The sequence below is a fragment of the Calidris pugnax genome, unplaced genomic scaffold (assembly GCF_001431845.1).
Source record: "Calidris pugnax isolate Ruff unplaced genomic scaffold, ASM143184v1 scaffold134, whole genome shotgun sequence".
Lineage (NCBI taxonomy): Eukaryota > Metazoa > Chordata > Aves > Charadriiformes > Scolopacidae > Calidris > Calidris pugnax.
In genome coordinates, this window is record NW_015090873.1 from 1,868,158 (window position 1) to 1,885,414 (window position 17,257).

Here is a 17,257-nt window from a genome sequence, read left to right on the forward strand (position 1 = left end):
CTGGAGAAGAGTTTTGGCCTTCCCTGGGGAGGAGCGATGAGGGAAGAGCGTCAGGAGAGCACCCCTTGCACCCTTGGCTTGCAGCTTCCCAAAGGGCAGAGGTGTCCCACAGGAGCGTCCAGGGAGACCCTGGTCTTCAATCTTGAGCTCTTCTAGTACAGATATGCCCCTGCCAGCAGCCCATGGGTGCCACGCTGAATGCTGATAAAACCCCATGAAATGGTAGTGGTGTCACTGTAAGAATCCCTTATGGGTACATAGAGAATATTAAGATCAGTGAGGTTGTGTGAGAACAGGGGGGTTTCTTAGCCATGCCTGTCCCTGACAACTTGCTGCTGTTGGCCTAGGAATAATTAAAACAAAGTGCTCAGGCAGGTTCTTGCCTTTATACAACACAATGACAAAACCTTGTCATTCAGGTTGAAGTTAAGTGTGGCTTGAGCTGTCCATATTTTTAAAAAAAAAAAGTGCACTTCCATGAAATTAAAATGTGGCTTCTTACAAGTGTAGAGAACTAAGGACTTCTGGAAAGGTGACATAAAGGATAATTTTGGTCAGTTTTTAATGTGTATTGGTAGGAGAACTGACGTAGTTCATGGATTATTTTTTTTTACCACGCTGAAAGACATTTGGCTCGAGGGACTCCTTTATGCTTTTTTTATTATGTTATAAAAAGTAGTGTTTAAGATACGTAACAAAGTAGTGTTATATAGTGGTTTGTTCACAGGTAGACAAAAAAAAAAAGGTTTGAAAGTAATCTGCCCATTGTTGAAGCTTGTGCTCATAAGGTTTCTATTAGTTCTGTCATTGCTGTTAGAGTTTGCCCCTCGGAAGATCTGGGTGGAAGGAAAGCTTTGTGTTTGTGCGTGCACGCGTGCAACTACTGCGCTTTTTGTCCATTCTCCCAAATCTTAGATCTAAGAAATAAACACTGGTATTAAGGAAATTCAGAATGTCTCGGTTTTGTTCCAGGTGCCGGTGTAGAAGATGAGGCTGAATGAGAGCCGGACGAGATCCTTCCAGGCTCCTGTCACCATCCACAGCTATCCAGGCAGGCAGGTGTACGTGTTTCCCGATGGCCAATCTGACTCAGAGGAGTCATCAGAGGAGGAACTCAATGTCATGGAACTGCGGCCGAGGGGCAAAGAGCAGCAGCGATGCAGCACTTCTCGGGACAGAGTCGGAGATGTGGTACTTCTGGAACGAGAGATTACAGAGGATGATAATCTTAACAAGCTAGCCCTGCAGTACGGCTGTAAAGTAAGAGCTATCTCTGTTTTTAATTACTTTAGAGATGTTTTACGTTTAGCTTAGTTTCCAGAATTACAGGAGGGTGTGCTGTTGTCTAATAGTTTTGACACTAGAAAAGCGTTGTTCCTGTGTATTTCATCCATGGCCAATATCTGGGTAAAACTGAGCTGGAGACAGGCAAAAAAACCCACAACAACAACAACGAGTTCTTCAGCTCACAGCCCAGGAAGATACTGTCAGCCCCACACCCTGCACGACCTGCTTCCCTGTTTAATTTGAGTGACTAAGTGCAGTTTAGCAGTCATGCTTTGTACTTGATTATTTAAGTGACAGCAAAGAGTTGGAAGCTGGAGTACAGAGAAGAGAGTGAGGGCCCTGCTCTCAAGGATCACACAGTTTTTGAAGCAAACTGAACAGTGCAAAGAAGGGCCGCTCTGATGAGGTCTGGTTTGTGGGGGGGTGGTGTGCATTTATTTTTTTAAAGGTATGCTCTTACATATTGCAAGGAGGGTCTAAGTCTAAGGGAGGTGGACTTAGAGAAGGAGAAATGCTAAAATTCAGGTCACAGAGTCCAGGTGTACGTGGGCTTTGATTGCTGTCGTACCCAGGTGTGTGTGGTTCAGCCATCCACAGGTGATGATGATAATGGCATCAGGGAGCGAGTGTGCACGGTGGAGTTGGAGTTTTCTCTGGAGTTGGAACATACTACAAAATATGTTTTCTTTGTCCCAAAGCAGAAAATTTATGGAAAAACTGTTGAATAGTTAAATTACCTGATCTGAATGTTAGAAGTACCCTGTTGTTTAGCAGTAAAAGCTGTATTTTTAGGGCCTGCTTTATCTGCAAGCCAGAGTGTGATTAAAAAGTTCCATGATGCAAACCATTGGACAGTGACCTGGATGGGGATAATGATACGGTACTGGCTCAACTGCTGCAATACCATTGCAGTCTGTCTTGCTCAACCACGCAGCTGTGTGGTGCAGCTGAAGCAAGAGGGCTTAGAGGAATTGCAACAATTCCTCCCCTCCCATTCCCTTAGAAACAAAAACAGAAACAAAAAAGAAACCCTTCAAGGTTCTGCTGACGAGCCTGATGCGTGTGAAGAAGTGAGTCTGGTAGGACTTGAATAGGCCTTGATTGGCACCGGTAGAACGTGAAAACTCAGAGCTACATCAGTTGACTTTGTAGTCACGACTATATGCTCAGCTCTAAGCAGGAGCAATTGCATCATTATTGCCACTTATGTCAAATCACAGCAGTTCGGTGAACTCAGAGGAGGAAGATTTTGAGCAACTCTTTTGGTTTATGGCACGAAAAATCCTGCTGTGCCCCCTGTGCTGTAACTGGGGAGGCCTTGGTCCTGCCCCTGCCATGACTGTTCATCTGCCTCCTCTGCTGCCCTGTGCCTGGAGCCCGTCAGCCCCAGAGAGTGCAGGTAGATCTACTCTGCCTGCCCTGATGAAGGGCACTGGGCTTGCCCATTGGGGAAGGCAAGCAGATGGGAGGGACCAGGTAGTCAGTCTTCTCCTCCCACAGGATAAAAACTGTCCTGCTGCCTCCCTCCCTTCCAGAAAGGGCACCTCTGACTGTTCCAGTTAAATTGAAGAGGTCCAGAAATCCTTGTTATTGGAGATCTGTGTATTTGTCTGTTTACAGACTGGCGCCGATCAATTTTGGTGTATTTTGTTTTACTTGCACAATTAAGCAGCTCCTGAAAGGCTACCAGGACATCAGTGAGGAAGATTTTTAGCCACAAATACATGCGACTGCGTTTGAAAACCTGGAGGTTGAGCTTCTCCTTGAAATCAGTGAGAACTTGTCATTGGTTTCAGAATTGTCAGGGCCTACTTGGGGTGGGAGTATTAAAACAGGGCAACAACTAGCTTTGTGTGTGCCACAGATAACTTGGCAGAGATGCAAAGCGCTTTAAAATTCTCATTTTTACTCTTGACCATTTATAGTCCTGGCCTGCTTTTGGCATCGTTCTTAGCTGGGACAAGAGGAGCTCACTGCAGCCAAAAAAAATGAGTACAGAAAATAAGCCTAAATGGTTTGTGCAGCCGAGTGCTCTTGCATTCTTCCCATCAGCTTTGTTTGCTGTTTCTGTGAGCGCTGCTCCACTTTCTGTGTCTAGAGCCTTAGCACAACATCACAGTGTTTGATTGCAGAGACTGCAGGGGATATTTACTGTCCCAATAATTTGCTTTCATTGGAACAAACCCAAAACTTGAAGCACCACCTCAGTTGGAAGGCTTTGGGTGAGATTGTTATTTCATAACTAAATAATTTTGCAGGGCTTAAGTCCTGATGTTGGGCTGGGGCAAGCTGTGAGGAGGCTGAACCAGCAGCTGAGGATTCCCTTTGCCTCGGGGGCACCAGGTTAGGGTCTAGATTAAACGTCCCATTTTCTGATTTCTCAGGCTTTGCAGGGTAAGTGTGAGATTCAGGCATTCAGCTCGTCTCTGCCCGTCAGCGGCGTCTTGCTCTCTGGCTGTGATGGAGCAGACCTGGTACCTTTTGGGTTCCCTGACAGCCCGTGGGGGCTGGAGGGGGGATGTGGGGAGAGAGGCAGGGCTTGGGGCAGAGCTGCTGGGAGTTCCCATGGGAATTGCCCGCAGGGAAGGAGGATGTCCTTCTCCTGGGCACCTCCTCTGCTGCTGGGGTGGCGCCTGCCCGCTCCTGGCAGCCAGCTGGCAGCAGTACAGCCTGCAAGTAGGTTGGAATGGCACAGGAGGTGTTCAGCTCCCTTCTGGTGTACTGCTGTGTTAGCTTTTGCAAGGAGATCTTTGCTCTGAACTGTCAATGATGTTGGCGCTGATGGCACTGAAATGTTTGCTTGGGAAGTAAAGTGCTTTCTAGTTCTTAGTTCCCCAGGTTCACTGGTAGCCCCAAGCTTGTGAGTGCAGTTCATACACTCATTTACAAGATACCTCAAAGAACCTCCTCTGAAAGCCCAGTCCTCATACTGTGTCTCTTCTGTATCAGAGGTGGTTAATCTTTTGGTGTGGTCTTTCTCTTTGGTTTGGGGTCCTGCTGTTTTTCTTTGTTTCGTGTCCTCCAGCCTTTCCCTTGAGGTTCTTTCATGTCTCCTTGGGTGCTTTGGAGAGCACCTCGCACACGTTGATGGTCCTGTTCATTTTCTTTGGCAGAGGATTTAGGACAGCTGAGAAGTGCATGTACTTACTTGATGCCAGTGCACAGTCTATTAAGCTTTCTTCTCTTTAACACAAAATACAAAAATGCTGCCTCCCCTTTGGTCTTGTCTTTGACACCAGCTGTCCTTGTGACTTGCGCTGTGTGTATGGTTTGTTCTTTCTTGCTGTTCTCACTGCTGTTTGCATCGCTGAGTTTAACACAAAATACAGAAATGCTGCCTCACCTTTGGTCTTTGACACCAGCTGTCCTTGTGGCTTGCGCTGTGTGTATGGTTTGTTCTTTCCTGCTGTTCTCACTGCTGTTTGCATCGCTGAGCTGGGAGGGGATACCGGTCACAGATGGAGGCCCTACACACGAACGAACCACCAGCAGTGACCACGGATGCACAGAGGGTGTTGTTGGAGAAACGAGCCTCAAGGCTGGTGTCAGGCAGACGAGGGGTGGTGCTCCAGAACACGAGCAAAGGCTGCTGGTGCCTGTGTGGGAGAGGTGCTCGCCTGCCCTGCCAGGCTGTGATCTTGTTTCAAAGCTGCCATACGCTCTGAAGACAGAGCTCTGCTCACTCTGAAATCACTTTCCGAGCAGGGGGAGGGTTTGGCCTGCTCCTACTGCTGTTGTCCTCTCACCTTAAACGCTCGTGCATTGTTGAAGGTGTAGAGACTGTTTTAAAAAGGATCTGCTCTAAAGACTCTTCTTGCCTTGAATTAGAAAGTAAGTGAGAGAAGGGTAAAGAAAGCAAAAGGAAGGATCAGTATTGAGAGGAATACAGCATGCAAGGTACAAGAGCACTAGAGGAGGTTATAGACTGGTTTAACTGGACTGCAGGACCTGGAGCATCCCTGGAGCAGCTGGGGAATCTCTGCAGAACACCGAGCGACGTGCAGCCGGGGCTCGCTTTCGTGTTGTGGCTGCTGCTTTCGCGCTGCTTTTGTAGCTGCTTCCTGCTGCTGTGCTGGTGTGTCCAACAGTAATATTCGTGTCCTCTTTGGATTCTGTAGGTTGCAGATATCAAACGCGTCAACAACTTCATCCGGGAGCAGGACTTGTACGCCTTGAAGTCCATCAAGATCCCGGTGAAGCCCCACGGGCTGTTAACGGAGACCGGCGGGGAGCTGAGGCCGCTCCCCACTGCGCCCTCCCGGAGCGGGCTGACGCTGGTGGACTTACCGGAGCCGGAGGAGGGTGCCAGCAGCTCCGCTGACGGCCGACACCTGAGCGACTACTTCAAGGGGATAGACGAGAGCATTCGGGACGCGGTGCGGGCGGAGGTGCAGCTAAACGCCGAGTTCTGCGTGGAGACCCCGGAGAGGCCACTGCCCGAGCCAGGGAAGCGGGAGAGCAGTAACGGTGCAGACTGTGGCATCCAGTGGTGGAACGCGGTTTTTATTATGCTCCTGATCGGAATTGTCCTGCCAGTATTTTATATCATCTATTTTAAAACACAAGGCCTGGTGGCCCATACCTCCAACACAACACTAACCTCAAATATTTCAGCAGATGGATTGGAAGGGAAATTACCACAAAGCTCAGTTGTAGGAAAAAAATCCTAAGGATGGGGGGGAGGGAGATGTAGCCACATGCAGCCTCCCCTCCCGGCGGAGGCCCGTACGCCGGTGACTGACTCGAGTGCTTTCAGGGGGATAACGATCCAGATTATTTTTATTTTTTTAAGTAGCTGATGTTGTAATCCTGAACGTGACTGAAAGTGAGGTGATGTGATTTTTTTTAATGAAAAAAAAAAGAAAGGATGTTGCTTAGGAAGATGATGGTCAGGCAGCTGGCTTACCATTTGTGAACTCTGGAGAGGGAAAGCATTTTGTAGCAATTTACTCATCGTGTTTGCTTCAGGTATTTCTTAATGCCTTGTCTAGGAAGCAAATCCTTTGCTGCTGAGATGAAGAGTGCAGTATTAATGGCAAACTGGGGGTTGTTTGCATTTTAAGGAAACACTTTTTTTGCTTAGAGTAGAAGCAGGGATTCCTCTTTTTCTCTGAACTATCATTTTATCTCTTGCAGAGCGTGGCAGTGGTGGTGTCTCTAACCCTAGATGTGTGACCGCTGGTGTGTTGTCAGCTGTGCCACGGCACCTCACCTTTTCATCCCTATGAGCAAATGCGCTAAGGTGTTTGTTGGGGTGCTTCAAGCCCAGCTCTGGGAAGGGTGAAACCAGTTGTCTGCTCCTCTCTGAAACCCTTCAGAGATGTCTCCTGAAGTGCAGTGTGTGTCACTCACTGCAGAACCCCTGCTTTTGCCAGGGAAGGGCCCCCTCCAGAGCCCACACGGCCACAGATGGCCGGCGCGTACTGGAGGAGGCTGGGAGTGTCACTGCGCCTTGCAAAGGATTCTTTGTTGGAGGAAGGTTGAGTCAGTGTTACTTTAAAAAAAACAAACCTATCCATCTCAAATACCTAATTTCATCATGGATTGGAGTTCCTTGGTTGCAGGAGTCAAGTGAGGGAGCACCGCTAAGCCGCATTTAAATTGCAAAGTCCAGGAAAGAAGCCCTGCCTCACCTTAGACAGTGACAGAAAGAAATGTAAGTCCCTTATAGGATGGGGACTGCGAAGCTGCTGCACGTTAAGAATTTCTGTGACCTCCTGATGCTGCATTAAACAGCCTCTGAGTGAGCAGGAAAGCCCCGTGAAGCTTCAGAGGCTGGTGGTGCCCCAAGCTGTGGGTAAGCCTGAGGTCCGGGCTGTTCGGGATGCGTCAGTAAACACTATGTGCTAGAGGGGAGCAGGAAAGGAGACTTTGGGGCATTTTGCTGCAAAGGAGAATGTGCCTCAAAAATTTTAATTCAGCCGATTCGGGAACTGCAGGCAGAGGTAGACACTCTCTAGACCCAAATGCTACGGTCTGTTCAGCTCAGGAGTGTGGAGCCCACCCGGGGATGGGGCAGGGTGTGAGGGAAGCAGCTGGAAGCCACGCTCTGTGCGGGAGGGTCCCAGCCCTCGTCCTTGGTGAGGCTGGAGCAGCGCGGCCGTGGAGGGCGTGAGGGGCTGGTTTGGGCTTTTGGTGCCTTCATTCAGCTCCGCAGGTGCTGCAGGGAGACACGGTGCTGCCCCAGGCCCGAGGGAGAGCAGCCAGAGGTGGGAGCCCAGGACCCCAGCAACGCCAGGGGCACCACGCCCAGCACCCTGTGATGTAACGAAAAAAACCTGCTTTTCCTGGAACTGTCAAAAAAAAAGTGCTCAGGAAAGCCTGAGGAAACCTAATTTTGTAAATGAGGACTTTAAAGTATCTTATACTGAAAAAAAAGACCCAAACCAAACTTGTATTTTTTCTTCTGTGAAGGAAATGTTTCTCTCTTTTTCAGGGTGGGGGCGGGCTATGACATTTTTAAATAAAGCAAAAATGAAATAAAAGCACAAGGGGCACCATCCAACCCCCCCCTGGGCGGCTCCTGGGTTTGTTTTGTCGTCACCACAACCTGACTGCACCGTGTCACAGCCCTTCGGCACCCGCCTGCCTGGATGCGTCTCACCGGACCCAGGCAACAGGAAGAATTCAGGACCCCCCCATCTCCACCGGGGCTTTTCTCAGGCAAAAGCTGTTTGTGCCACAGACCAGTCAGCTCAGGGGGAGCAGCGGTTCCTTCTTACTGGTTTCAGGGTGGCACTGGTGCAGCTCTGCCTACAGCCAGCACCCAGCTGGCGGCAAGAGCGGGGTTGGGGCAGCGTGTCCTGGAAATGGTCCATAAACACTTGGAAACAAGGTTCTCAGAGGGCATCATTCTCAATTTGAATGTAGGAACAAGTAGCTTAAAACAAGTGGTGTAAAACAAAAGCTTCCAGGCTGAATGGGAAGCATGTGTCAGGTGCCCGGGGAGGGAGGCGAGGCTGCACCCACCGCCCGAGCTCAGCAAAGACGAGAGAGGCCGGAGTACACAGTAAAAGCCAGTATCTTTACTTTAGTGAATGCAGGATACAAATATTTTACAACAACCTCTAGCATTTTCTTAACCATTTGATAAAAAGTTCACTAGAATATTTATTGTATATTGAAGAAAAAACAACACATTCAGGGAAAAAAATTGAGATTAACTTATTTTTTTCTTAAAAGATTCGTCTCAAGGATGGCAACAAAGTCCAGCTTGTGCCGCCAAACGGCTTATCATCATTAAACCGTGAACAGCTTCTTTGTGAACTGTTGACTACAAACATTTACCAAATACATAAATCTCTTTTAAAAAAGCCATTTTAAATATAGCAAAGCAGTGTTCTCTTGCACAGCAAAGTGAAGAAAGTTTCTACTAAGATTTAAATGTTTACATTTGTTAAGTCTTTCTTTCACATTCTAATTTAACTTCTTCCCATGATCAATTGTTAGGAGTTATTTTGTTCCTTATTTACTATGTATTTCTTGTGCGCACAGTAATTCGCAAGTTTCTGATGCATTAGTGTCCTCTAAGTGAAAGGAAAGGCTAAAGCATTTTTCTCTGACGAATCCCTGATAACGTGCATTTTTAAATACGGTGGTGAGAGCTGGAGGATGGAGGTGATTTGTCACGTTAGAAGATAAAAATCTCCAATCATTCAGACTCGAGTGGGTTCAGACCAGGATTGGATCCACTTGCAACTGCAGTCAGAAGAGTTAGTTTAAAAAAAAGCATATTTTTTTTTTTTAACCTGTTGAAATGTCTGTGCTATGTCTTCTTTTTCTTTTTATTTTTTTATAAAACATTTTTACAATTCCTAAAAAAAGTAGGTTCCAAAGTTAGTTACTTGGTATTAAAAACCAGGATTCCCCTTGACTCCGAGGCAGGAGACCCCCCCCTGGGGGGAGGGGGTTGTTCTGCCCAGTCTGGGGAAGGGTTTGGGGCAACACGGGCCCAGGCCCGGGGGCAGCTCTTCAGAACAGATCATTATTAGTATTTTTTCTTTTAATTCATTGGTGCAATTTCAATACAAACTCTAACCCTTATGTAGCTTTTTTTTTTTCTTTAAGAAAACAGTAATAGTACTGTTTAAAAACCTGCATAGAAATAAAGACTATTGAGATACAGTCAGCAAAGCCATCTTATAAGGCACACAAGAAAATAGACAGTAAATGTGAATGCAGAACTCCCACTCTGATGGACAGCAAAGGTCAGAGATGTGCAGAAATAATGAAAAAAATCACATAACTTTCCAGAGCAGTAAAAGGTTCTGTGAGCGGTAAGGGAATTCGGTCACTTTGGAACCGGCGCTGCCCTCAGGAAGAGGCTCCTTTTCCTCCGCGCGTCTGCGAACTGGGAGCTACAATAAACGGGGAGGAGTTTCCCAGGTAAGTGGCTGGAACCAACTGGAACCACTATGGTTTTTAAAGGTTACCATGACAACAAGAGCTGGGCTTTGGAAGCCGCAGGTACCGACTCTGCTCTTCAGCCTCACATTACAGCCAGCAGCTGAGGAGCGCGCTGGGCCCGCTGGATTTCCGCTTCTCACACTTCTTAGTTTCAGTATCAAGTCATCTTTTTTGTAATTACTAAAAAAAATATAAATTTAAAGCTCAAGCAAGGATTTAGTAAATAGGGACAACTTTAGAGGAGTTTGGGTAACAAAACAGCGCTGTGCTTTCTTCCCCAGCAGCAGAACTCCCAGGTGAGGTTCAGTTCTATCGGGTTAATTTGGTTCCAAGTTTGTGGGAAGCCGGGATGGAGAGAAGGACCTGGGAAGGTCCTGACAGGGCCCCCCCCACTGCTCTCCACCGCGCCAGGCTGCTGTTTGGCCACTAAACCCAGGCTCTGGCTCCTGAGACACATTTTGGTACTCTGGCCCCTCCGAGGGACAGGGCTGAGGTCCCTGTGAGTCACCAGGAGGCAGCCCCTGCTGTCCTTGCGCCACCACTCACCAAGTGCAACCAGACCTTCTCCTGGCCAGGCCTTTCCTCACGGCGGCCCCCGGACTCCTCACCAGTTCCTGGCAGCAGCGAAGAGGAACAGCAAATTTATTTCGGAGGCTTTATCCCAAACCACTTACCAACCCAAAAAACCTTTTGTGCTCATCTGATATGTGTTATTTCCCTATCATGAGAAATTAGGTCAAGTTTTTCCACTGGTTTTTTTTTTTTTTATCTCCTCAGCAGAGGCAGCTTTAAAATGATGCCTTAAAATGTGTTGTAACAGATTTTTTATATTTATGCAGGATGAACTTAACACCGGATTTTTTTTTTTGCCACTTTGCTATTTATATACATATATATAAAATGTATAATGAAGCTTAACCATACAGCACAGAGATTACAATTTAACGGCACACATTCACCACCAGTGAGGGGGACAACCCCTTTATACACCCTCTGAAAAATCTGGATAATAATATTAATAATAATTAAAATCCAAAGAAAGTACAGTATATTTAACAAAATAGTAAATATTAAACAGTGAATACTCTACTTAATAAGGACCTCGCCTTTTTTCAAGTTGGCGTCAATCCACAAAAATATACTTTTTAATCTGGTGAACGTACAATACATAGGTACTTACACCAAAGGTGATAATATATTTAGGATGCTATATACACAAAGAGTTTGGCTCAAATTTAAATTTACATATAAGTGTTCATGGCTTATTTTTCCCCCAAGGTTCCGCCTGCAAGTTTTTCCTTTTCATCTTTGAAAGCAAAAACTAGAAAGTCAAAATAAGATAAAACTATACTCTACAAAAAAGCTACAACATACAGCTTTGGCTTATATAAATAATTCATAGCAGAATGTGTTCAAAAGTACTGTATATAACTTTATATATAGTCTTCAATTCATTAGGGTATTGTTTTCTTTAATATAAAATATACATGAGCTAAAATCCGTTTCTATATTTTTCAAAGGTATGAACGTAAAAACAAATTTGTCAAACATATTCCAATTATAACTTAATATATTAATTTTATTTTGTTAATGTTCTATTTTCTAGGCTAATATTTTCTGAATATTTCATGCGAGTTCTCTATGTCTCTCTTTCACTCATTAAAAAAATCACTTCTTTGACCCAATACACTATTTATGTTTTTTTGCACGTGCAAAACAGGGTTTTTGTGGTTTTTTTCTTTTTTTTTTTTTTTTCTTATAGCATCAGCCCTTCTCCATGCACCCTCTGCAATAGAGACCCATGCCAGGTTGGGTAATATAAAGGTCATTTTATGTACAGTATTGCTTTCTTCTTCCTGCTTTTCTACTGCTCTGCTGCTACAAAGCATTATTTCTTAACTACAAGTAACCATACAGCTTGAATAAAACACACAGGGACGTTACTACAGGCGAGCCCTCTTGGTTTCTGCAATCTAGTGTGGTAGGATTATAATGCGGGTACAAGGTTTCTTTGCAAAACAGGTTATATTATTAAAACAACAAGTCCAGGTAAGTGCCAGACTAGATCAATACCTACAGGATTGTTCTGTTACGTTTTACCATGGGACATCTGCAGCTATACAAGAAGTTTGTCATAAGTGCCTGATGATTCTGTGTATGCTACACACACTAGCACATATATATGCATGTGAAGATATATATATGCATGTATGTATATACATATAAATATACTTATTTCATGTCCTTATTTATAAATTTAGATATGTCAGGACAGTTCATTTTGAGAACACAAAACTGAAGAGGCAACACCGCAAGCTTATGTCACCCACGTGTCCATCCTCATTCGTTTTACCGAGGGGCTCTCCCGGTCTTCGGAATTGGGTGGCCTTCCCAGCACCACGGGCGAATGGAAATCGCTCCTCGGGTCTTCCCGGTCGCTGCCGTCGTAGGAGCTGCTGGAGCTGCTGAGACTGTCAACGGGAGAGCGGCCCATTTCCTGCCGCGACTGCTGCTGCTGCTGCTGCTGCTGCGGCGGAGGAGGCTGCGGCTGCTGCGGCGGCTGCGGTTGTGGCTGCTGCTGCTGCGGGAACCCAGAGGGAGTTACACGGTCCCGGGGAGGTGAAATCGGTTCAGATTTTATGTTGATGTTTTGGTTGGTGTTAATGGATAGGTTGGAACCCTGAGATAGCTGGCTGCCAGTACTGGGGAAAAGAAAAAACCAAAAAGGCAGAAATAAGAAAACACGAAGGAGGAAAAGAAAGTGACAATTCCCGTGTCTTGTGATGGCGTGGTCCTGTGGTTCAACACCCTCAAAATGAGTATGTAAATAAATGCAACTTACTGAACTGAAGAAAGAAAGTTGAAAAAAAAGCATTAAAGGTCTGAACTGCATTTATAGAAGTTAAACCCAAACAGAAGCATTGCCTATTTCCAAACATGTAAGTTCACCGGGCGGGTGACTCCTCTGTAAGCAGCTGGGCCTGCAGGGACACAGCCTGGGGACTGAAGGGACAAACCACACGGAACAAGAATGCTTTTCCAGCCAAGGAGCAAACCTGAAAGGCAACGCACCCTTCACCAGCAGACAGGATGTTAAAATGGTTTTGTGCTAATTATTCCCTGGTGCAGGTTATTGAGGGAAGCGCCCAACGGGGCAAGGTACCACAGCCCAGCAGAGGTACTTACACGAGGGAGCTGAGGGCGGCGGGACCCAGGTGGTGCTGCTGCCAGGCAGAGACCTGCCCTAAGGACAGCATTCCCGGGGAGTTAAACCCCTGCAAGGCAGACAGGTCTGCACTGGTCAAGGAGTAATCTAAGATGGAAAAACAAACAGGAAAGTAGTTTAGCGATTTTTTGTTATGTCTATATACACACACATACATAAAAACATGAGAATACATCTGATAGACACACACATAAAAGTTTTCTGTCCAAAACAATCAAAGTCAAGTGATGCTGAAGTCCAGGAGCTCCTCCTGACATCACAAGGAGCTTCACAGCACACAGGCCTCCAAATGACAATTGTTTTGCACTTTGCTTTCAATTCCTACGTGTTGCTGTCTCCTAGAGCTGCTTCTAAACCCACAGGTACAATGTATTTATGCATCTTTACGCAGGCACAGGGTCTGGGTGCCCAAGGGGTGTGACCAAACTCACTGTGGCTGGGAGCCTTGGTGACCCCTCTGTTCACCCCGTTTGTGCAGTCCCACTGGAACACATCATTCACCCCCTCCCCACAACAGCTTCACTATTAAGTACTTTGATTAAACTGTCATCTCTGTACCAAATAAACAAACGAAACCTCTTTATTTAGAGCAAACCTATAATTATTTAGAAATACCACTTAAATGGATAATAGAAAATACAATATATCACTAACCAGCAGTCAGAGACTGGCTGCTACTTTTGGCTGGGCTTGAATGCTTCGACAGTTCTCACTTCATTCACACAGGGGAAGTTATTTTCACTTTATCATTATCACTCCTGCTTTTCTTTCAGGTTTTAAAACAAAGCTGCAAACACTTCTCTGCTTTTAATTATTTTGTAATATAGCTTTCTTAAAATACTTCTAATCTCTTGAGAATGCGACAAAACTCTAGCAGCCAAACTTACTCTACACTGCCAGCACATGAACCAAAAATTCTGCTTAAGCAGGGTTTGTGTTTTACTTTGGTTTGGGTTTAGTTTTTTGGTTGTGGGGGGTGTGGCTTTTGGTTTTTTGTTGGTGGTGTGTTTGTTTTTTTTTTGAGGCGTGTTCTTGGTTTGGTTATTTTTTAGCATTGTCCTAAAATGACAGCACCATTATGATTTCTCTCTCGAGCTAAGCTTTCTCAAACAATATCCTCATTCCCATCCACCAACTTGCTTTCTGTTGACAACTTCTAGGTTTCCCTTTCTAAGAGCCTACGAAGGCAGCAGAGCGCGGTGCCGTCGGTGTTGGGTTGTTCCGAGATGCAAAGGCTTCACTGCAAGGATCTGCCCCGAGCCCCTGCGGACCTCAGCCAGGAGCTTAAGCTGCCTTTCCCTTCTGTTTGATTTCTTCTCCGTTGACTTTATTTGGACTCTGAAAACCCTCACACATATTCCTGCACAGATTCAGAAGCTGATGAATCCAAAGCCCTTTTGCAAGACTAACATAAAAACTAAAAAAATAATAATTTAAAAAAAAATATAAAAAAATACAGTCCTCCAATGCCCAGGACATGGACTCAAGAGACTAACATAAAAACTAAAATAAATAAATATATAAAAAATTCAGTCCTCCAATGCCCAGGACATGGACTCAACCTTCAAACCCGCCAGACCTGTGACAACCCGTAAGTGCAGCAGATGTGAACACTGGAGATGGATGTGCTGTTCTGTGCCAGTGGGACTGCAGTAAGAGCAAACCTGAATAAAGTGTTTATAGGAATTCAGTTTCCATGGATTTTTTTTTTTTTCTTTGCAATTACAGCTTTTATGATAATGGACAATTAACTTCTGGCAATTTAGACAGAACGTGTCTGATGACAGGGGTTTGAGGAGACACTTTTCCAAAGGATACCTCTGCCACTACACACCATGAGCTGCGTTATTGTTTCCCTAAATGACCACGGATCTGGCAGTAAAAGCAGGGCCCCAACTGCTGCAGAGTGGCCTCGTGCAGGATGGAAAAGGTGCCCAGACAAGAGAGGGCCTTCTCCATCATGGAAACCATTCCTGCTGCGACCCTAACAACAAGACACCTTTGAAGCTTCTGCCCTTGCAAAGTAACTCGCCTAAAGACAGTAATATAATTTATGGCTAGATATGCTCTGCTCGAGTATAAGTTACTATTTAACTGATCTCTGTGGTTTTTTTAATATTTTTCTTAAAATGCCTAGACTGTTCTAGAACAAGTAACTCAGTTTCTGGCCATTCCTCCAGTAAACTGCAGAAAGAATACTTCTCCAGCAAAACAAATTCTATAAAATACTATATTTGTCCAACACTGGTATCCAACATTTTAATTAAGGATCCAAGAGCTGAATCTCTCTCTTCCAGCCCTGAAAAAAACCCTATCAATCCAGAAAAAACAATTTAGGTATCCACATTTTATCTTAGTCCTTGAACTGCAAAACCAAAGTTGCTATGTAAATGCTGACTACCCTGAGAATACCCAGATGACAATTTGGTTTCAACATCAAATTTCTTTTTGCAAATCCCCTGAAAGCCTCAATCCAACAGCAACAATTTTAAAGTGTTTCAAAAACACTAGAGGCTAAAAGCTTCTCACAAATTATGGCATTATCAAAGGAAATGGGCTGGTTTTTATAATCATATCCCAGTGATAACAGCACTTGTCCATTGCGTAGGACACCAGTTTCAATTGTCTTTGCTGTTTCCCAAGATCCCGACTCCAGCCCCTCCCATCCCTGGGATGTTTCAGCCATCAGGTTGTGGGTTATTCTGGAGGGACACACACAACAAACAACTGCCTCCCCAAACAACACCTGACTGCACCAGAGAATGGAGGGATTTGTTAGGGGACAGGTAAAACTCAACGTGGGTCTTCTGAGCAGGGACTAGGACAGAACTTCTTGTTTAAACAGCCATTAAATGCAATACAGAAACAATCTTTGTGGCAAGTATCAAATCCAGATCTGTATGTCCAGCAACGTCATATTTAAGCTGATAATCCAAAACAAGTCACCAAGCACAATTCGTCACTCTGCTCATTACGCTGTTACTGCAGCCCCAGCTCTTCCTTCATTCATTTCTTTAGACTTTAACCACCCCTCCTCGGGGTAGTTGATCATTTGCATAAATGTTGAACAATTTAGTTGGGTGCTACCACAGTATAAATATTTACTGTCACTGATGACTAAACAGCCCTTCTCAAAACCTGCATGCCCAGAACTGCCTGGGGCAGCGCCTCCGAGGCAAACAGAACCTTGCTGAAGGGTAATAAATGTCAGTTAACGAGCACATAGATACTAAAAGATACAAAAAGACATGAGTTGTTTTGCTGGAAGATGGCTACAAGTCTAACTAAAAACTGAAGATTTTCAAATCTAAAGAAAGTGTAGAAAACGTATAAAACCCCGTATTTTTGGGGAGGAAAATGATTGTGAATGGATGGTTACTCTACCTATTCCATCTTCCAACACTGTAGACTCCTGACGTGTCCCTCCTTGCAGGAAACAAAAATTACAAAACCTCTGTTACTCTGGTTTTGGCCATTTTCTACAAAAATTACAAAACCTCTGTGTTACTCTGGTTTTGGCCATTTTCTACAAACCTTGAACATTTCTTTAATTTGTCCTGACCTTTGCCCAAGAATAAGCACATTAGGTCCAGGGAAGAGACGCTACCAGGGAATCTCCCTAGATCGATAGAAAGAAGAACCCCATCAGGCTCTTCTACCCAGCCAGAGAGCCAGTGCTGAGCAGCCAGACAAGGAAACTCTCTAGTGTAGCTCAGTTCCTAAGATCTATCACTGCAAGAGAGAGGCAAATGCTTATTTATTTTATTTTTTAAACCTGAAAGCCTACCAAATAAGCTTAAATACTAACACTGCCACCACAGTGGTCCCCCATTCCGAAACTCCTGTTTTAACAAATTATAGCACTTACATTTGAACATCTTAGTTAGACTTTCCCTAAAAAGAACAGCAACTGAGGAATTATTTCCACTGTTTTCCTTTTTGGTTTTAACCAATAGCTGGTTTAACTCTGACTTACAAAATTTATTGACGTTGTCTGCAGGGTAGTTTCTCTGCAGGTACATTTGAGAACTTAACTATGCATCACAGATCAACAGTAATCAACTCGACACCATCAAGGCTGCAGCCTTTCAAGGAAATGATTAAAAAAATTCCTTCACTGATTACATACAGGGTCTGTAACAAATAGAGAACCTTGAGATCAAAGTCAAAATTAACTCTATTGGTATGGAGACAAAGCAGGAGGCACCTCATCATGAGCTACTCTCCAAAGTGGCAAATCGATTAGCACTTCTATTACCAGATCCCTTGGAACATACCCATCTTGGATAAAAGTAGTTTTAAAGTCTTTCAGATAACAGAGACTGGCAATGGTGAAAT

General features: G+C 44.9%; 2 protein-coding genes across 8 annotated transcripts in view; one reads left to right on the forward strand and one right to left on the reverse strand.

Moving 5' to 3' along the window:
- Positions 1-7,797, forward strand: part of LYSMD4 (LysM, putative peptidoglycan-binding, domain containing 4) — a 22,226-nt gene extending 14,429 nt beyond the window's left edge. For 3 of the 4 annotated variants that reach the window (XM_014946107.1, XM_014946108.1, XM_014946109.1), the window contains 2 exons: positions 973-1,260; positions 5,406-7,797. In XM_014946107.1, the coding sequence (XP_014801593.1) occupies positions 988-1,260; positions 5,406-5,957 (825 nt within the window). In that variant the 5' untranslated portion in view covers positions 973-987 and the 3' untranslated portion in view covers positions 5,958-7,797. Of the gene's footprint in view, positions 1-6; positions 223-972; positions 1,261-5,405 lie in introns of those variants that run through there. The other variant, XM_014946110.1, reaches the window with a different exon arrangement.
- A 493-nt stretch (positions 7,798-8,290) lies between these two features.
- The window catches only part of MEF2A (myocyte enhancer factor 2A), a 50,690-nt gene continuing 41,723 nt past the window's right edge, over positions 8,291-17,257 (reverse strand). For 3 of the 4 annotated variants that reach the window (XM_014946104.1, XM_014946102.1, XM_014946105.1), the window contains 2 exons: positions 12,880-13,006; positions 8,291-12,395 (listed from right to left, as the gene is read on the reverse strand). In XM_014946104.1, the coding sequence (XP_014801590.1) occupies positions 12,011-12,395; positions 12,880-13,006 (512 nt within the window). In that variant the 3' untranslated portion in view covers positions 8,291-12,010. The remainder of the gene's footprint in view (positions 12,396-12,879; positions 13,007-17,257) is intronic. The other variant, XM_014946103.1, reaches the window with a different exon arrangement.